Here is a 22,661-nt window from a genome sequence, read left to right as displayed (position 1 = left end):
TTGATGGTATTTGATCACCTCTGCAGTTTTTTTTTTGTTTTTTTTTTGCGCTATAAACAAAGATAGAGCGACAATTTTGAAAAAAAGCAATATTTTTTACTTTTTGCTATAATAAATATCCCCCAAAAATATATAAAAAAACAAAAAATTTCCTCACTTTAGGCTGATACGTATTCTATATAGGCTAAATTGGTGCTTTACTGGGCAGATCACCAGGAGAAAAAAGAGGGGAAACGCCTAAAAAATAAAACTAATGCTGCCACCACATTTAATGATAAGTAACCTGCAATATATTACATTTTTATTTATTTCTTTATTACCACTTTAAGTATTATTCACCAATGATGCAAGACTTTCCTGTCACACTACTAACACATGAGAGATATTTTAATCTCTCAGAAAGAGCACCAACAGCAAAATCAATACATTAAATCAATAAACCAACCTTTTTAGATTAACATACATATAAACAACTAGTATTTATAGCATACATTAAATGCCACATAATATAATAACAGAGAGTGGATTAAGACCTTTATATTACGGGAGGAATTTCTATAATATATAAATCGCTTGCTGCTAATGAACAAAAATTACCTCATATGATTGCTTGGGAAAGGGATCTTCAGGTTGAATGGGATTTGAAAGAATGGTACTCTAATTTTGATAGATCCGTGAAAGGGATTACCAATGTTTCACTTATAGAAGCTAATCTGAAGGTCTTTACTAGATGGTACTTGGTACCCTTGAAGCTAGCCACTATTTACCCCTCTCTGTCGCCTCTATGTTTTAGAGGATGTCAGGGAGTTGGTTCCATGATTCATATATGGTGGGAATGCCCAAAATTACGCAGATACTGGAATAGGGTATTTCATATTATAAGACGTATAACTGGTTGTAATATACACCAATCTCCAGCGATTGCTTTGCCGAATGGACTAGTACCTCATGCTCATAAGTCTACAAGAAGAATGATATTATTTATCCTAGTAGGAGCAAAGGATTTCGATAGCTGCTGCTTGGAAAAAACCGACGGTTTCGATATCATATATGAAAAGGAAAGTGACTTGGATAATGGAGAATGAAAAACGGTTGGGCTTGTTGTTAGACTCGGGTAACCAGTTTCATGAGATTTGGGAACCGTGGATGAAGTACTTGGGTATATTAAATTCAACGTGAATGTAATATGGTGATTCACCGTATTCTGTTGTATACACTTGGCAGGTAGGCTATCTACTCTTCTTCCTCTCTGATCTTTAGTCCTCATCTATTCTTCCTTTTTCTTTCTTCCTGTTCACCTCTTGGTTCGATTTCTTTAAATGTTCTATTATTTCAAATTTTTAGATAACATATGGTACTATCTATATGTGAATATGTTGTTAATGACTTGGTACTCTTCTTTATCATATACATTTTTTTTTATCCATTTGGATGTACTCTATGATCAATTTGGATAAACTGGAATTTCTGGATATAATATATTTTGACTCATGGATCCTGTGGAGAGTATATTGGAGGTGGATTCATTTCCTCAGACAATTTCTAGATATAGTTGTTTGACGATATTTTCTGGTGTCAAAATATTTTTTTAAATAATCCGGAAATATCAGTTTGACAAAGTTTATGGTTGTTTATTCAATCTTTATCTTTTCATTTTATCCCTTCAAATTCTCAATATGAAAATATTTTGGCAATGGGGGATGAAATGAATTAATGGGAAACTATACATTGGTTGAAACGACTCGACTCTAATGTGTTTGAAGGATTAGGGGTGGGAGGTATAGAATTTAATTATTCTTAAGAGGTCAAATGGTATTACTTATGATTTGACAAATACTATAGATTGCCATGACTTCAAATTATATTGGGTGATAGTCTGGAGTATATAGTATAAGTATAATTATTAGACCTCCGATGGATCGATTTACAAAAACAGGGGTTTGTTCCTTTAATTTTGTTTTTTATACCTCTGACTATAGAGTAATCCCTTCATTGCAACCTAAGTATTGTTAGAATGTAATGTACTATTAATATATGAATTTCTATATCACAATGTATTGATATTTATCTAATATATAACATCTGATGTACCATCTACTTTTCATAATAAAATTAAACTTGATTGAAAAAAAAAAAGACCTTTATATTACTGTTTTAGGGTGTACCAACTTTGTTGAGAAAAACAATACTACTCAATTATGTACAATGCTGTAAAAAAGTATTTGCCCCCTTCCAGATTTTTATTTGCTTGCATATTTGTCACAATTTAATGATTTAGATCATCAAACAAATTTTAATATTACATAAAGATAACTCGATTAAATACAAAATGCAGTTTTTAAATTATTAAGTTATTTATAAATTTTATTAAGGTAAAAGCCATCCGTACCTGTCTAGCCCTATGTGAAAAAGTAATCCCCCCCCCCCCTTGCTTAATCATGAATTAACTGTGATTAACCCAATTTTTTGGAAAGCTGAGTTAAATTTCACTTGCTACACACAGGCCTGATTACTGCCAGACCTGTTAAATCAAGATAAGTATTATAAAGTCTTGTTTTTTATTTATTTTTAAAACAAGCATGTTATACTTACCTCTTAAGTGCAGTGGTTTTGCATAGGGTGGCCTCTTCTCAGCTCCCTCTTCGGGTCTCCTGGCCCTTCCCTCCTGTTGAGTGCCCCCACAGCAAGCTGCTTGCTATAGGGGCACCCAAGCCAAACTTCAGATTCCTATGTCCATTCAGACACAGCGCTGCTGTTCAGCCCAGTCACCTCTCTGTCCTTATTGGCTAACTGACTTTGATTGACAGACACTGGAGCCAATGGCGCCGCTGCTGTGCCAATCAGGAGGGAGAGTCAGGGATGGCCAAGGGACTTGTGGACATTGCTGGACAGAGAGGGGGCTCAGGTAAGTATTAGGGGGTGCTGGAGAGGCTGCTAAACACAGAAGGCTTTTTATCTTAATGCATAGACTGCTTTAAGATAAAAAACCTTCTTCCTTTACAACTCCTTTAAATAGAAGCTGTCTGATAAAGTGAGGCACGCTAAAAGATCTAAAAAAGCAACACATCATTCAAGAACAGAGAGAAACAAAGTAATTGACATGTATCAGTCTGGAATAGGTTACAAAGCTATTTCTAATGCCGCGTACACACGATCGGTTAAACCGATGAGAATGGTCTGATGGACCGCTTTCATCGGTCAAAACCGATCGTGTGTGGGCGCCATCGGTTAAAAAAAAGGCAACTTGTTTTAAAATTAACTGATGGATTCGTAACCGATAGGACAAAACCGATCGTTAGTAGGCACGACCACCATCTGTTAAAAATCCTTGCATGCTCAGAATCAAGTTGATGCATGCTTGGAAGCATTGAACTTCGTTTTTTTCAGCACGTCGTTGTGTTTTACGTCACTGCGTTCTGACACGATCGTTTTTTTAACTGATGGTGTGTAGGCGCGACGGACCATCAGTCAGCTTCATCGGTTAACCGATGAAAATGGTCCATCGGTCCATTCTCATCGGATGGACTGATCGTGTGTACGCGGCAAAAGGCTTTGGGACTCCAGCAAACCATAGTGAGAGACATTATCTACAAATGGAGAAAACTTGGAATATTGGTTAATCTTCCCAGGAGTGGCCGGCCTACAAAAATTACTCCAAGAGCACAATGACGACTTAGCCAGGAGGTCATAAAAAAAACCAGAACAACATCTAAAGAACTTCACTTTTAGGTCAGTGTTAATGATTCAACAATAAGAAAGAGACTGGACATAAATGTCAGTCCCAAGGCGAAAGCCACTGCTGACCAAAAAAAACACAAAGGCTTATCTCACATTTGCCAAAAAACATCTTGATTAGCCTCAAGACTTTTGGGCAAATCTTCTGTGATAAGACAAAAGTTTAACTTTTTCGAAGGTGTGCGTTTGTTACATCTGGCGTAAAACCAACACAGCATTTTATAAAGAGAATATAATATCAACAGTCAAACATGGTGACAGTGAATGGTCTGGGGCTACTTTGCAGTTTCAGGACCTGGATGACTTGCCATAATTGATGGAACCATGAATCATGAATTCTGCGCTCAGTTTGTGACCTCAAGTTCAAGCACACTTGGGTTATGCAGCAGGACAATGATCTAAAAAACACCAGCAAGTCCACTTAAATCCGATTGAGATGCTGTGGCATGACCTTAAATGCTCAAAAACCCTCCAATGTGGCTGTATGAAAACAATTCTGCAAAGAAGAGTGGGCCAAAATTCCTCCACAGCAATGTGAGAGACTCATTGGCAGTTATCGCAAGCGCTTGACTGCAGATGTTGCCGCCAAGAGTGGCACAACCAACTAGGTTTAGGGGCAATTACTTTTTCACAGCATTATAATTATTTTAGCTAAATGTCATTGTCCAATAATGTTCCTTTGGGATTGACAGATGCTTTTCAACCACTTGAAGTTACTCAGTTAATTCCCTGCATTAAAACAAAATAAAAAAACACATCCTAATCTACTCACCCCATCCCTAAATACTTACCTGACAGAGTCCTGGCTGCAGCACAGCTCCTCTCACTTACATGGGCTTACTGGCATAATGTGTGTCTATGGACACGCAGCCCAACTCAGTAGAGTGCCCGCATGGGTGCTCCCTTAGCACCTGGTTTGCTGAGGGGGCACCCAGAAGAGAATAGGTGCAGACAGCATCAGAACAGGACTGAAAAATTAGGTAAGAGACCACTCTGTGCAATATTGTTGCACAAAGCAGGTAAGTACTGTATAACATATTTTTTATTTTAATTTTGAAAAACAAAATAATAACCTTTAATGTAACTTTAAGACCATACATGTGCAAATGACATAATATCTATGACTTTTTTGACTTGCTTTTTAGTATTTTTTAGCATTAACATGCGTCTAAGTTAAACCGGAAGGATGTTTTGCACAGTGTGAGCTCGCTGCTCGTTTCAGATATACACTTATTACTGTTTTAAATGTGAGTACCAAATGTGAGTACCCATTTGTTATATGTTTAAATAAACCGCTGAGTGTTTAAAACATATTATACTAGAGAGCCTCCTCTATGTCTTCTCTACCCTGCCTGGTGACACACTTTGGAGCGGTCTTACCTTGCTGACCACCCAGCCTGGAAGGAAGCCTTAACCTCCTAGGTGCCACACCACTGGAAGGACGGATAGGAGTTATCCCCTCTACCCCCGACTGATTCCATTGGTTTTATTGAATGCTGCTTACCTTGCAGCCCTAAGGTAATTTGCTAGCACACCTTCGGGTGTCACCATACACCAACAAGTCACCTTGCCACTTGCTGATGTCATTTAGCACCCGGCACTTCACTCGCACTTTGCAATTTCTTTTGATTTGATGCATTACCTTTTGGACTGAGTCGCAGTTGCATTATCCATCATTGGTTTATATTAGTTATGTTCAGTCATTCATGTTGATGGGAGCATTACACCATCCTGCGATTTCCCCTGCGACTGCATATATTATCTTTATGTTGCGATTCTATTTCTGCACCCAGCACTTTACTTGCACCTTGCAATTTCTTCACCTCTTGGACTGAGTCACAGTTGCACCACTTACACTTTGTAACAATTGGACAATCTTGCGGTTCCATCCACCATTCATATGATGTGATTTTACTTACATTATACAGTCACCTATTTGTATGTATTTGAACTCTTATTCAGTTCACTGTTTTATTCATCCATCATTGTTGTATATCAGTTATGTCCAGGCATTCATTTTGATTGGAGCATAACATCATCCTGCGATTTCCTCTGCGACTGCATATATTATTATCTTTACGCTGTGATTTTATTTATGCACCTGAGTCACCTTATCTGCACTGTGTGCACATTCATTCAGTACACCTTTGGATGCACCTTATCTTAGCATTTATAGTGATTTTTATCTTTCAGTCAGTCTATTTGTAAATTTGCACATTAATTTATCAATTATACTATTCTGGTTATTTATACATTTTACCAATTACCCACTTCCAGACCTGCGCACGACGATGTATGTCCTATTTTTAAAGATTGATATCTCGGTAACGGCAGCAGCTGCTGCCACAACCGAGGTATCGATCTTTAGTGTGCGCGGTCCGGTACACGATAACGGTGGTCTCCGCGGCGGATTTGCCGCGAGATCGCCGTTATCGTGGCGGGAGAGGGACCCCCCCCTCCTCATGCCGCTCTCCCGCCCCCTCCGCCGCTTACCGTAGCCGTCGATAGCGGCGGAGGCGATCGGGACCGTTCGGCTGGTGACTGGGGACGAGACTGAAGGAAAAATCTCCTTCACCCGTCCCCATAGCTCTGCTGGGCGGAAGTGAGCCTCTTAAAGATACAATTTTTTTTTTGTCATTTGAAAAAATTACAGTTTCATTTTTTATTTGTTTCTTGCATTTTTGTCTAATTATGAGATTTGAGGTCTTTTTGACCCCAGATCTCATATTTAAGAGGACCTGTCATGCTTTTTTCTATTATAAGGGATGTTTACATTCCTTATAATAGGAATAAAAGTGATCACATTTTTTTATTTATTTTTTTCAGTGTAAAAAGTAATAAAATAAATAAAAATAAATAAGAAAACAAAAAAAAAAATTTTTTAAAGCCCCCCGTCCCGACGAGATCGCGCGCAGAAGCGAACGCATACGCGAGTAGCGCCCGCATATGAAAACTGTGTTTAAATTCACACAAGTGAGGTATCGCCGCGATCGTTAGAGCGAGAGCAATAATTCTAGCCCTAGAGCTACTCTGTAGCTCAAAAAATGCAACCTATAGAATTTTTTAAACATCGCCTATCAAGATTTTTAAGGGTAAAAGTTTGACGCCATGCCACGAGCGGGCGCAATTTTTAAGCGTGACATGTTGGGTATCATTTTACTCTGCGTAAGATTATCTTTCACAATATGTAAAAAAATTGGGCCAAATTTATTGTTGTCTTAGTTTTTAATTCAAAAAAGTGAATTTTTTCCAAAAAAAGTGCGCTTGTAAGACCGCTGCGCAAATACGGTGTGACAAAAAGTATTGCAATGACCACTATTTTATTCTCTAGGGTGTTAGAAAAAAAATATATAATGTTTGGGGGTTTTAAGTAATTTTCTAGCAGAAAAAAACTGTTTTAGTCTTACAAACACCAAATCTGAAAAACACCTAAGGTCTGGAAGTGGTTACACTATTCCATGCTATTGGAGCGCAACACCATCTCTTTTATTTTTTCCAAGCCTTAATCTAGGCTTACCTGTAGGTTAAAGTAGTCTGTAAGGGTTTACAACCACTTTAATAGAACTGTTATCAGAACTTGAAGGTAACGTCTTAACTGACTGGTAGTGCAAGTATGCATTGCAAACCTGTGTACAAAGTTCGATTTGAGAAAATATGATTTTAAAAGGTGGGATATGTTCTTCACAAGTTCTTAAACTTACCCAATTTTCTGAAATTCCCTTTTGTAGGTGTCCCATACATATCGAATCTTCTGAACCCGAATGAATTTTACCTTTAGAGAGATTTTTTCATTTTAGCATTAAATCACATTCATGGAAGCGTGACAAAAAAATACTGATCAAATTTACTATTATGTATACTGTATGGGTAGGTGTGGTATCTATGGATATTTATATCCGTGACATATATTAATTGTCTAACATGTTATGTTGGTAAAATGTCTAGTTTCTGTACTGGGTGTATCAATACTCTTGTTCTACAGAGGGTAATAAAAGCTCTATCGTAGCTTAGTAATATGTAGAGTGTACAACATACAATATAACAATGACTTGTTGAGTTTTGTAAAGTGCCAAGAAACTTACCTTATTGGTCATTATAGTGGGATTTTGATATTACCCATATATTTCATGATATTGATATTAATTACCATCTGCCTCACCATAACTATTATGATGATGATGATAATGATTATTATTATTATTTTACTTAAAAGAATAATAGACAGGGCAGCTTTATTCTTTCAGGGTTGGATTCATTTAGCAGTTGGATTAACTTTTCCCTTTATAAAATGGTATATTTTAAGGATAAAAGAAAGTAATCTTCTAATTGGAAGAATACACTTCATAGACATGAATTAAAGTCTTATGTCTGTAGTAAATTGAGAAGACTACCGTATGTACTAATTAACTGGCATAGAGAAAGTTCTCTCATGAACTTTGATGGACACTTTGAAAATATAATCTGAATGGGATATGCTTTGTAGAATATATACACTAGGGAATATTTTGCTATTATTATTGTGTAATGTATTGCTGTGAAAAAAAGTAGTAAGAAGTAACCCAGTTTAATAATTAAATCAAGAGAGTAGTCATGAGTGCTAGTGTGACTAACATCTTCCTAAATAAATGGTAACAGGACGATATTTACACCAAGAAATGGCCTCAATTAAAATTATATAAGCAATACATTGATGGGGTATTGCCAAGAAGCAGGCTGTAGCTGAAGTCTCTACTAATTTTCCATTGGATGTGGTTGATCTATGTGATATGCACCCCCTAATTTTGCTATTGTGGTTGTTTTATGGAGTTAAACTTGCTTCTGGTAGGGCTGACACCCACTGTGGGAAGAGAACCAAGGTAGAACACATGGAATAATTTACATGTAGTCACTATGTGGTACTATTGTTCAGTTTGTTATAAGAAGTATAATTTGGGAAAATCCTGCCTTTCAATTAGGGATGCACCGATACCGATACTGGTATCGGTATCGATGCAGATGCTAGGCATTTTCACAAGCATTGCTACTCGTGAAAATGCACCGATACCGGTAACCAATACCGGAAGTGACGTTGCGTGGGCGGGGCCGGATTCCTGACAAGGCCACCAGCGGTCCCAGCCCCATCCTCCTGCGGCGACTTCTCGGCTCTTGTGGCCTCTTGCGGCCACACCCCCCCCCCCGCACTAACATAGCCCCCACTTTGCCTGTGTGGAAGCCGGGAGCGACATGCGCGCGATGACTTCCCTGGTACCCTCCTCTGTGCGGCTGGCATTATCTCCGCCAGGCCAGGAGCGGGGGTCTGTGACAGCAGCAGCCAGCAGGGATTAGCACTGAGTTTAGTCTAGCAGGTACGACTCTTGATGTTCATGTTGTGCATGTGTGTGTGCCACTGTGAGGTGCAGTAAAACCCTGCTGTTGAGCTGTGCTTTTACCGTCCCTCAACCACTACCATCTTGTAGCTTTAGAGGCAGCGACGGGGTATGTTCACATGCCGCAGCTGAAATTGTACTCCCTCTTGCTTTCAGCAGGTGTAGCACCTACTGACCATCACCCATTCAAGTGAAAGGCGGCACTCTGCAAGTAGCCTGCAACTGCATGCAAAGTGGAGTTCAAGAGGTTAAAGCAGGTTGTGAGGAGACGATACAACCCCTCCTCACCACCTCTGAAATTCTTTTTGCATGTGCAGGAGTGACATCATTGCGGCTCCGGCCACTCATACAGCCAGAGCCTGCGAACCTGGAAGGAAGACCGGGGAAGATGTATGCCCTGTCAGAGGGCTTTGTTGTAAGGTGAGCATTTCATATTGTGCCAGTATGTGATGCATACTCGAACATTATGCAATTGCCTTACAGGGGAAAGTTTTCTTTTTTTTTTCACTGCTGTGGTTTACAACTGCTTTAAGTTGGTACATGTGCACGTTTTTTTTTTTATTATTATTATTCAGATCGCTGGCTGACGGGTTCTTGCATCTACACAAGCGATATGGATGCAGAAATCCCCCTTGCTGCCTTGCTGGGACATCGTATTCTGACAGCGGGACTATCCTCTGTCAGAATACACTGATTAGTGCTACAGCTGATTGGCTGCAAGAACAAGGTTTCCAGTAGTCCTGTCCAAGAGAAGCTGAACTAATATTGGCTTCTGTCTTACAGGGAAGGCTACACAAAGACTGAAATATATCCAGTCCCTGGAGAACTGGACAAATCTCAATCTATGTGTAACCAGCTTTACCTTATTTCTTGCTCCACTTCCCCCCACTACTGTGATTGTCCCCCTTAGCTTTTATGCAAGGTACTGGCTGTGGTCACACTCCAGCCTCCCTATCATAACATACTGTACAGGGTTAATGTCTCTGTATGGTATATGATGATGTCACGGCTTTGGATGAAGAAAGAGAGCTTGGAATCAGGTAAGTTAAAGAGGATATTCCCCCCTCCCCCCACACGCAAGGATGGACTTTTTTTAAAAACAGAAACATTTTATTAATGAACTAAGCATATACAGAATCCGTTCCTAAAACAGTGAGGTGTGTGATACATCAAACCAGCAGGTATACAGACACAGTCATATGCACATAGCTGGCCGAAACATGACATAGAATAGGAGGAAAATGTCAAAGTACACAAAGTTATTGTCTACAGGGCATTAAGCTCATTAATATAATACATAAACAAATATAAAGATGGAGGGGCAGATCCACAGACAGAGTACGCCGTCGTATCTACTGATCCCCCATAGGATTAACACTGCCGTCCTCTCCCGCCCCCTTATAGGTCCCTATTACAGCCCTGTGCTAGCATCTTGTTTTCTGTTCACATCACCGCCGTCTTGTCCCGCCCCCTTTTGCGTCCCCACACGTCCTTGCCACCGCCTCCTCCCCCTATAAATTTAGCTCCGTTTCCCTACCAAACCAGCTTGATAAAGGAGCGCGACTGCCGCACCACCGCAGTTCGTACGCTCAGGAAACGCATCGCATATTCCAGTGACGTCACCAGTGCCATCCTACTGCTACAACATCTTCACTTTGTTTGCCTGGCTTACAAGCTTTCTTCCCCACCGCCGCCGGCCTCAACACCCTACAGTGGTGAAGGACAGCTTTGCTCAGCACAAGTGCCCAGCAGAAGAAGGACCACAAGTGACAGAACTGATGACCACCTCTAAAGAAATATGTACAAATGCCTATTTTTAACTTAAAAAATGTGAGTTGCCTGTACTCTTTTATATATTAAATTACGTTAAAACATCTACACTTAGAGGCGCCTCTTCCCTTGCTTTTTTGTTACAGTCTCGGAACACGGTTTCTGTTCTTCAATAATGGCAGCCCTGAGGTTATAGTTGTGACCCCTACAAAAACTTTCATCCGTCCATCCCCGGACTTTCCAATTCCCCCCCCCCCCCCCTTCACCTGGAGCATTGGACTCTTTTCGTACTGTGCAAATCTCATGCACATTATTTATTTATTTATATATATTTTACATATATATTTATTTATTTTCACCTTCATTGTTGCATATCTTTATAATATTAAGGAATCATTGTATTCGAATTTTGCGCATTTTTCCCCTTGTATACTGATACGCCGGCGTACTTTCAAATTACCCGCGTCGTATCTTTAGTTTGAATCCTCAAACCAAGATACGACGGCATCTGGGTTCAATCCGACAGGTGTACGTCCTCGTACGCCTTCGGATCTAAGATGCAATACTTCGGCGTCCGCTGGGTGGCGTTCACGTCGTTTTCCGCGTCGGGTATGCAAATTAGCTATTTCCGACGATCCACTAACGTACGCGCGGCCGTCGCATTCTCTTACGTCGCCTCTAGTCGGCTTTTTCCGGCGTATAGTTAAAGCTGCTTTTTTGCTGCGTATAGTTAGATTTGCCATGTTAAGTATAGCCGTCGTTCTCGCGTCGAAATTAGATTTTTTTTTTTTTTTGCGTAAGTCGTCCTTGAATCGAGATGGACGTAATTCACGTCTAAGTAAAAAAAAAATGACGTTGTTGCGACGTCATTTAGCACAATGCACGACGGGAAATTTTGAAACGGAGCATGCGCAGTTCATTCGCCGCGGGGACGCGCTTCTTTTAAATTAAACACGCCCCCTAATCGCCGATTTGAATTCCGCCGCCAGAAATACACTACGCCGCCATAACTTACGGCGCAAAATCTTTGAGGATTCGAAAGAACGCCAGGTAAGGTACGGCGGCATAGCGTATCTCTGATACGCTGTGCCGATCTATTTCTATGTGGATCTGGCCCGGAATGTTTTTACTTTCCTGAAGTTGGGATGTATTATACCATTCCTCGATGTTAATGCTCACATTTTTTGTTAGGATGAGACTTCTGAGGTGCTACATAGATGTATGTAAAAAATATTGATTTTAATAAGATATATTGTGTATGTTGAATACATCTATGACTATGTAGAAGTCCCAGTAATTCCTAAAATGTTCAAGAATGTTGCTTTTCTTTCAGCAAACCTTCCCTGCAAGGTGTAGGACAGATTTACAGCACAGCACAGTGTAAAAGGCAGAGAAGGTTGGGACTCACATGTGGAGAAAATTCAGGCTTCCATCATTCCTCTTAGGCCTTGTACTCACGACTAGTGTTGAGCAGAATATGCCATATTCGATTTCGCGATATATCTCGAATATATATTCGAATATTCGAGATATATTCGCTAAATTCGAATATTCGTGATATTTTATCGAAATGAAATGATTGCGATTTTTCGCTATTGCGAATGCGAAAATAATTGCGATTTTTTTGATAACTGCGGTAGGAGCACTCTGATTGGCTCAGAATATTCGTGATATGTTATCGAAATATCGCAACATGCGAATGCGATATTTATTGCGCAATTTCGAGAAATGCTGGAGGAGCGCTCTGATTGGCTCAGAATATTCGTGATATTTTATCGAAATATCGCAACATGCGAATGCGATATTTATTGCGCAATTTCGACAAATGCTGTAGGAGCACTCTGATTGGCTCAGAATATTCGTGATATTTTACAATACAAAATAATTGCGAATATTCGGCAAATGCGGAAGGAGCACTCTGATTGGCTCAGAATATTCTTGATATTTTACAATACAAAATAATTGCGAATATTCGGCAAATGCGGAAGGAGCACTCTGATTGGCTCAGAATATTCTTGATATTTTACAATACAAAATAATTGCGAATATTCGGCAAATGCGGAAGGAGCACTCTGATTGGCTCAGAATATTCTTGATATTTTACAATACAAAATAATTGCGAATATTCGGCAAATGCGGAAGGAGCACTCTGATTGGCTCAGAATATTCGTGATATTTTACAATAGAAAATAAAAAGTGTTTTGCATTGGTGGTGATTCTTTACTCTATCCATCTGTCACAGCCATTTGTCAATCAAACACCTTGAAGATTGAACACGTTCATGCTGCATGCTTTGGACTTTTTTTCACTTCACATATCAGACATTTTTATGAAAGATTATTTTTCTATTATTGGGACTATATTTCTTTATATATTTGTTTCACTGTGTATTTCACAAGTTATTTGCGCTTGCTTATTTTATAATTTGCCCACATGTCTTGTCGCTAGACATATTTTTTATTCTTGTAGAGCGACTCCATTTTCTGTCTTGTATTAATTTATGTTGTATAACATTTTTGAGTTGCTGCTGTATTCTCCCCTTTTTTAAGGTATGCGCAATTTTTTCCTTCTTACAAAAAATAATAATATCAAACATACAAATATTCATAACAGAAACATACACAAAGCCCCCCCCTTTTGCATCAGAGACAATCAGAGTTCTCCTACCACAGTTATCGAAAATTCGCAATCATTTTCGCATTCGCAATAGCGAAAAATCGCAATTTTTTTTTTTTCAATTTGGCAACATAAAAGGATCGCCTCAGCTTAGCTACTCGGCCCAGGGTCTCTAATCATACCAGCAATGCTTTTAGACGTCGATAGGATGTGATCTGTTTTAAAAATCAAATTGAAAAAATGCGAATATTCGGAATTGCGAATATTCACCGCGAAATTCGAAATATAGCGCGATTTCTCGAATATGCTATATTCGAGTCGAATATTCGCAATGCGAATATTCGTGAGCAACACTACTCACGACCGGATCTGTGCGCTGGAAACTGTCTGCCCGACAGTTTCCGGCGTACAAGGCTGATTTGTGTTTTGTTCCGCTGGCGTGTACACACCAGCGGACCAAATTCCCGTCGTACCGGAACGCGTGCACGTAAACTACGTACGACGTCACTATAAAGGGGAAGACCAAAGTTAATGGCGCCGCCCTCTGTTCCTCTTTTGCTAGTTACGGGTTTGCTCGTGTTAGTGAAGGTTTGGTTAGAGCTGATTCGCGCTTCTCGGTCTCCAGGCTTTGACAGCGTGTATTCACGGGTTCAGTGCGTGTGCTTGCGGTAACGTAGTTGTCATTCGGCTATAGGCAAGCAGGTTGTTTCTGCTTTAGCAGTTGCATCCTGTGCGCTCGTATCTGTTTGTCACGCGTTTGTCGCAGGTAGTGCTGGATTTGCGAGTGCTTTCTGTTTCAGTGTGTTCTTGACTGACCAGCCGGCCGGTTTGAAGCCATGATGGAGCAGCAGCGTCAATTTTCGCGAGTTGGTGCTGTTTATGGGATGGCTGCTGGATATGTTCATTTGTCCAGTACTTTGGCCAGAAACAGGGGGCGGAGGCGTTTCTGGACCAAGAATTGGTTGCGCCAGCGTGACCAGTTCTCACATATGCCTCTGCTTAGGGAACTCCAGGAGAATAATCCTAATGACTTTAGGAATTTTCTCCGCATGACGGACCCCGTATTCAACAGTCTGCTGGAACTTCTGTCCCCCTATATCACGAGGCAGGACACTGTGATGCGCCAAGCCATCACGGCCGAGCAGAGGCTTATTGCCACGTTGCGGTACCTGGCGACTGGGAGGAGCCTGCAGGACCTCAAGTTCTCGACAGGCATCTCTCCGCAGGCGCTTGGGGTCATCATACCGGACACGTGTGCTGCCATCATCAAAGTTATGCATGAGGAGTATATTAAGGTAAGTTTCCTGGCTCTAATAATGTGGCCAACTAACTTTATTTTTATTTTCCCAGATATGCTGTGTGTTTAACTAACGTTACCTTTTCTCCCTATGCATGTTGATATCAGCTTTACATGTTTTATTCTTGGCCTACCTGCATATTTGTCCCTTACCCAATATTAACCTGTCCAGCATGCTATCCTAGGGACAAACCCACCTTGCCATTTTTTCAAACAGGACTTTTTGGTTTTTGTGTCCCCCCCCCCCCCCCCCCTTCAAACTTTTATTGTCCCCATCAGAGGGCTGTGGAGTCTCTTAATGAAGTGGCCCTATATATTTCATTTCCCAAATTCTCCATGCACATTTTTCTAATGCAATTTTAATACTGTGAACTGTCACAAGGATGCTTGTAGGATGTTTTTGTTACAAAGTACTAAATCTCTATTTTTGTTTGTCCCCACAGCTACCCTCCACACCACAGGAATGGCAGTCTGTGGCTTCCCAATTTGCCCAGCGGTGGGATTTTCCAAACTGCGGTGGAGCAATAGATGGGAAACACGTCCGCATTGTGCCCCCACCCCGCTCGGGGTCGTACTATTATAATTACAAGGGTTATCATAGTATTGTGTTGATGGCGGTTGTGTCGGCACAGTATGAGTTTCTATATGTGGACGTGGGGAAGAACGGCCGGATGTCTGATGGGGGAGTGTTCGCACGGACTGATTTCTATGATCGTCTCCAAGCTGGTGGTCTGGCATTGCCACCAGATGAAGATAATGTGGAAGGACTTCCGTTTGTGTTCCTAGCGGACGAGGCTTTCGGGCTTGGTCCTCACCTCATGCGGCCTTTTCCCCAGAGGACCCTCACCTCAGAGAGGAGTGTGTTTAATTTTCGGTTGGGCAGGGCTCGGAGGGTAGTCGAGAATGCCTTTGGGATACTCACCAACCGGTTCCGCCTGTTCAGGACATCGATACATCTGGCGGAATATAAATTGGACACCGTTGTATTTGCCTGCTGCATTTTGCACAACTTTTTACGCAGGCACTCCCAGACGTACCTACCCGACATCGGTTCTGAGGCAAGACTACCCTCAGATCCCCTTCCCGGGCTGGACACTGGTCGCGCTGGCTTGGCCCCCCAATCAGCTCGTGAGGTACGCGACAAATATGTTGAGTACTTCATGGGTCGGGGGGCCATTGCTATGCCAGATCATATTTCTTTCTAATTCGGCCCCCAAAGAAAGGAATATTCTAAAAAATAATAAATAATTAGACCATTGGACTTTATACAGTTGTTTGTCATTAATGCTTTTTCTCTTTTTCTGTCTTCCTGGTTCTCTAACTAACTTCTTCAATTGTAATGCATAATTGATTTCTCCACTTTTAGTAACTAACCACATTTTGCACAGTATTCACTCATCTACAAACAGGGTATTGAGTCTAGAAATAAGAAGCAACTCCATTTGTAAATTTTGAGGTCAAGTATTTTAATTTTTGCTTGTTCATGACCCCAAAAATTATTTTATAGTTTTTTCATTACTCCCTGCTTTTGTACTTAGGAGTCTACAAAATTTTTTTATATTTTTTTTTTTTTTTCAGGTAATTCAACCAAAAATATTATGCAGATTATACATTTATTAACAAGTTCACTTTTTTTTTATCAAATATAGTTAGATTTATTGTTTACATATATATATATATATATATATAGATTATTTTTGGTGGGGTGTTTACCGCCTTAATTTTTTTTTTGGGCATATTTTTTATGCACAAAAAACAATAATTTTTTAACCATTTTTTTTGTTTTTGGTGTGTTTTTCTAAAAGTAAATTTTTAGGTGAGATTTTGGAGTCAAATCTCTACTTCACTAAATTCAGTGATTAGAGAGATTTATAATTCTATATATATATATTTTAAATTTTTTGGCGTTGTTTATTCTTTATGGTCTAAACTTTATAGTATCCCAAAATGTTCAACATGGTCAAAAAGTAACAAAATCCAATTCCAAAAATCTAAAAACTCACAACAGCAGTCAGTCATGGTGTGCTTTCACACTGGAACACGCCAAAATTGGAAGATACACACATTCAGTGCAAACTCGCCAAATGTCATTGGTTCAACAGACAAATGGCCACATGTGCTATCTGACATCATGGGTGATCAATGTCTGTGTTTTGTGGGAGCAAACCCTTCCTCTCAACTACTTGAGGATGGAGGAGGGGGTTGGACCCACAAAGCACAGACATTAGATATTCTGTGATGGCAGATAGCACATGTTGGCACACTGTGTGTGTATCTTCAAATTTTGGCGTATTCATTATTCAAACTGTAAAAATGTTTGTGGGGGCAGGGGATGGGCGGGGGGTGTTTCAGTCTTTGACACGGCCCATCATGTCAATAATGTTCTTAAAATTAGATTCGATGACCATCATTCTTTGCCGCATATTGTCCATTTCCGTGCTGCATTCCAATAGGACATTTGTTACATTCTGTTCCATGAGAAACATCCTTTCACGCATATTGTGCATTTCAGTGCTGCACTCCATTACCTGCTGAATAATTATAGCAGCACTTGCACGTGAAAATATTGGCACACCATCCTCCTCCCCTAAAAAAAAAATTAAAAATGGCATTTACAACATTATTTTTCGATGAGGCCTATCTACATATGTTTTTTTGAATCAAGCTAGGGTGACACTGACCTGATGGGCTTCTCCTTTCCACCTCTTCGACATCTTCTATCACTCCTCCTTCTTCCACCACCTCCCCAACATCTTCTATCACTCCTCCTTCTTCCACCACCTCCCCATCATCTTCTATCACTCCTCCTTCTTCCACCACTTCCCCATCATCTTGGACTCCTCCTTCATCCATCAATCCACCTTCTTTCAATTCGCCAAATTGTTCTTCCGCCACTTGCCCTTCATCTGCTATAACTTCTAAGTCCAAAATTACTTCTTCCTCCTCTCTTCCTTCCTCCTTTCTTCCTTCCTCCTCTCCTTCCACATCCTCCTCTCCTTCCACATCCTCCTCTCCTTCCACATCCTCTTCTCCTTCCACATCCTCTTCTCCTTCCACATCCTCTTCTCCTCCTTCCACATCCTCCTCCTCCTCCACATGTTGAGATGGCAGATTTTGGCCTTGTCTGGCCCTCTCTGCCTCCTCCAAATGCTGGCGACTTCTTTCCCCTGAAATAAACCAAAAAAAATGTAGACTCATCAGCACACAGATATTGGAGAGCATAAATCGCACACATTGCTTAGAAGATGCTTTCATTTAGTTACTTTTATCTTTCACCAAACCTACATTTTGCAATTACTTCTATATGGCAAGCTCTGATCCTGCCCCTTTTTAGCAAAGTGACACACATGGATGTCCCCCCTAAACTGTATTTCTGGGAGACCCTACCAAAACCCATTTTTGATTTGGGGAGACACAGGTGCTCTGCATTGCAGATGTGAAAACATCTGCTTTATTACCACTGTTTTTAGAATGAATCCTGTTTGCCTTTCCCATTCTCATACTTTTTTTTTCTAGAACTAGCTTTTACACAATGTTTACAAACAAAGTTTTTGGCCAGTGAGCCATGTCCAGGTGTGTTGTTCCTGGAATAACCGAGCCTTTCTGATAAACTATGTGATGTTACGTTGTTTACTAAGAACACTATTTGTAAATATGTAGTTATTTATGTCCTAAAAAATAAATGACAACATGTCTTTAAAATTACAAGCAGGCCAAGGAGGCAGATGGTGAAATATACATGGCAACACATTATTGCAGACAATCACCCCCCCCCCAACCCCAATATATATTTACTTACTTTTACGCAGAATTTTAAGTATTTTCTTCATCTGATGTGGCTCCCTCAATTTTAAGTCTGACCATCGTTTCCTCAGCTGTTCCTTGGACCTGGTGATCCCAAACATCCTCTGCATTCTCCTCGCCACCTTGTCCATAATATGTGCCTTTCGGCGGTTAGGGGTCTTGTATGGCCCTAATTCACCATCATAGTCCTTCTTTCGCATGATGTAAACTAACTCCACCATTTCCTGGAACCGCATATTAGTGGCTTTATATCTTCTTTTCCTTGATCGGGACGTCCCTGCCTCTGTCCCTTCACTTGTGGCATGAGAGCATCGTGCCCGCTCGTGTGACATCGCCATCTTTCCTTTCCCACAGAGATTATGGGCGTGGAAAAGATGAATTCTTACGCCATGGGCGGAGAAGAGGGCGGCGTTTAATACATACGCGGAGTGTAGAGAATGCAAACAACGTGTTTACGTCGGTTACGCGGAGAATCTTCGAGCGCATCCAGAACATACACAGTTAACGCCATATTTCCTAAACTCATTGATTAGGGGCCTCGCAAAGGTGACGAGGGCGGGGTTTAATAAATACGCGGAGTGTTTAAAAGGTTTACGCCGTGATTACGCATCTTACGCGGTAATTAGGCGAGCGTGAGAAACGAGGAGCGAGAGACAGGAAGGTAAGGAAATTAAAAATGTGATCAGCAGAGGCCTTGAAAATGTAGACACATGGGATGGGGGTTTGGGCTGTTGGTTGCACCCTTTTTAAGCTATTCTGTCTATGGGGTACCACAATGTTATTTTGGTATCCAAATGCTTTTGGACACCTCACAAAATAGAGATGTGAACAATGCTGTACCTCATTGACAAGTTTTTGAATGGTGTATTCAGATCAGGCAAAGTATTGTTCAAGTGTTGGTTGTACAGAGGTCATTAGGAAGTGTCTTTTATGTCATCCATTGTCAGGGGCATGAGATTTACACATGAAAGAGTGCCTAGATGAAAACTGTCATTTGTAAGCATTGTTTATTTTTCTATATTTAAAATATTTACTGCAATGTGAACAATGGCTCTGCATCTAGCAAATCAATGTTTGGTACAAGCAATGCGGCCGAGCTGCCAATCATTGTTTAAACAAGAGAGACTGTGTTTGGAATTAGATATAGGTAATAAATTTGAAGACACATATTAGATCAAGGTCAACGCTGATCCTTTGGAATATTTATTTTTCTGTGGTTTATGTTTTTGTAATCTAGACTCAAAAAGAAATATAATTTTGGAAAAATTACAATGGACCTCCTACAAAGCAAGGAATCTATAGAGGCCTTACTCCAAAAATATCAGGAGACGCCCATCCTGTGGAATTCCAAGCACTCTTTATATTGCAATAAAGAGGTACGAGCGGCAGCACTAGAAGAGCTAGCAAATTATATGCAAACTTGGGTGCCAGGATGCACTGCCAACATGGTGAAGGATAAACTTGCCAACCTCAGAAGCACATACAGGAGAGCATACAAAGCTAATAAAAGCCAAAAATCGGGAGCAGCAGCAAGACAAGCAAAGGAACCCAAACTGTGGTATTATAAACAGATGGCTTTTTTGCGGGACGAAATGGAAGGCAGGAAAACGATGTCCAGTCTTTCTTCCAACCTTTCCTCCATGCTACCTTCCAGCGGACCTTCCCCAGATGACCACAGCCCTGCAGAGTCGGAGGAAGAGGGCCTGGCTGACAGAGATGCAGATCTGCCACCCTTCGATGAGGAGGTATAGTAGTTTCCTCTATATTTCTGGCGTAAATAATTCTTGGTGGATTAATGATTAGATATTGTAAAAAAAAAACCAAGCTGGGATAAAGCAAAAAAAAAGGTGTTCAGACAAATAGGTGTCAGAGATGACAACTGCAGGGGTCAGAAGTAGAGTGTATTCAAGTAATAATGAACAGAAAATACTAAACGAAAAACATGAAAATGAGTGTGGTTTTATTTAGCGAAATTGTAAAAAAATTCCTTTTTTTTCCACACAGGAAGAAGAGATCAGCCAGGAGGTGGCAGATCCTCAGGTGTCTGTCAGCCAGGAGGAGGCCGGGGTCAGTGGCAGCCAGGAGGAGGCCGGGGTCAGTGGCAGCCAGGAGGAGGCCGGGGTCAGTGTCAGCCAGGAGGAGGCTGGGCCCAGTGGCCTGCAGCAGGTCCACCCGGCCAGGAGAACCACCACCAGCCAGTCTTCTCCCCCCCAGGTGAGGCCATCAGGCCGAAGGAGGCAGTTGAGGCCTGTGGAGGAGGCAAGCCTCCGCATGATCCAGGAGGCAAGCGCCATCATGAGGGCCCCCCTCAACCCCACAGAGGCCTTCAGTGCCTCATTGGCCCATGATTTAAATGAAGGGGAGGAGGACCAGAGAAGACTGGCAAAGGCCCTGATGAACCAGGTCCTTTGGTGGATGCAGAGGGGCCTGCTGACCCCAGACACTGGGCTATGTGACCCGGCCCGGCTTGCGGAACACCATCCTCCTGCTGCCACATCAACCCCACCTGCAAGACCCCGTGTTCGATCCGCTGGAAGGCTGCCTGGAGGGAAGGCTGGAAAGAGGAGGAAACGTTGATTTTCTGCCTTCCATTTCCTTCCACATAAAGGACATCTTGTTTGTACTACCACAGTTTGGGTTCCTTTGTTTGTGTGCTGCTGCTTCATATTTTTGTGTTTGGCTCCTGAGGCTTGGAAGTTTATCCTTCACCATGTTGGAAATGCAAGTTTGCATATAGTTTGCTATCTATTCTAGTGCTGCCGTTCTTTTTATTTTTTGTGATGACATTTGCCTGAATAAAAGGCTTTTTGCTTTCATTTGAAAACATGTCTATTGTTTGTTATACTGTGGGGATTATTAGGCAGCAAACCTTTAATAAATATACAATGGGTAATTTACAAAGGACACACTCCTTGGGGGGGGGGGGACATTTGGTGTGCCAACATGGTTTAATATTCTCTAATGAAACACCAAAAAAGCAAAAAAAAAGGTGTTCAGACAAATAGGTGTCAGAGATGACAACTGCAGGGGTCAGAAGTAGAGTGTATTCAAGTAATAATGAACAGAAAATACTAAACGAAAAACATGAAAATGAGTGTGGTTTTATTTAGCGAAATTGTAAAAAAATTCCTTTTTTTTCCACACAGGAAGAAGAGATCAGCCAGGAGGTGGCAGATCCTCAGGTGTCTGTCAGCCAGGAGGAGGCCGGGGTCAGTGGCAGCCAGGAGGAGGCCGGGGTCAGTGGCAGCCAGGAGGAGGCCGGGGTCAGTGTCAGCCAGGAGGAGGCTGGGCCCAGTGGCCTGCAGCAGGTCCACCCGGCCAGGAGAACCACCACCAGCCAGTCTTCTCCCCCCCAGGTGAGGCCATCAGGCCGAAGGAGGCAGTTGAGGCCTGTGGAGGAGGCAAGCCTCCGCATGATCCAGGAGGCAAGCGCCATCATGAGGGCCCCCCTCAACCCCACAGAGGCCTTCAGTGCCTCATTGGCCCATGATTTAAATGAAGGGGAGGAGGACCAGAGAAGACTGGCAAAGGCCCTGATGAACCAGGTCCTTTGGTGGATGCAGAGGGGCCTGCTGACCCCAGACACTGGGCTATGTGACCCGGCCCGGCTTGCGGAACACCATCCTCCTGCTGCCACATCAACCCCACCTGCAAGACCCCGTGTTCGATCCGCTGGAAGGCTGCCTGGAGGGAAGGCTGGAAAGAGGAGGAAACGTTGATTTTCTGCCTTCCATTTCCTTCCACATAAAGGACATCTTGTTTGTACTACCACAGTTTGGGTTCCTTTGTTTGTGTGCTGCTGCTTCATATTTTTGTGTTTGGCTCCTGAGGCTTGGAAGTTTATCCTTCACCATGTTGGAAATGCAAGTTTGCATATAGTTTGCTATCTATTCTAGTGCTGCCGTTCTTTTTATTTTTTGTGATGACATTTGCCTGAATAAAAGGCTTTTTGCTTTCATTTGAAAACATGTCTATTGTTTGTTATACTGTGGGGATTATTAGGCAGCAAACCTTTAATAAATATACAATGGGTAATTTACAAAGGACACACTCCTTGGGGGGGGGGGGGACAT

The 22,661-nt window shown here is 41.5% G+C and overlaps 1 protein-coding gene across 1 annotated transcript in view; it reads right to left on the bottom strand.

Annotated features, from left to right (window-relative positions):
- LOC120936827 (probable cation-transporting ATPase 13A4) overlaps positions 1 to 22,661 on the bottom strand; it is a 110,691-nt gene that overhangs the window by 71,989 nt on the left and 16,041 nt on the right. The window contains exon 4 of the mRNA XM_040349524.1: positions 7,437 to 7,507. Coding sequence (XP_040205458.1) covers positions 7,437 to 7,507 — 71 coding nt within the window. The remainder of the gene's footprint in view (positions 1 to 7,436; positions 7,508 to 22,661) is intronic.

This window comes from Rana temporaria, chromosome 4 (genome assembly GCF_905171775.1).
Source record: "Rana temporaria chromosome 4, aRanTem1.1, whole genome shotgun sequence".
Lineage (NCBI taxonomy): Eukaryota > Metazoa > Chordata > Amphibia > Anura > Ranidae > Rana > Rana temporaria.
This window is presented reverse-complemented; position numbering and strand designations above follow the sequence as displayed.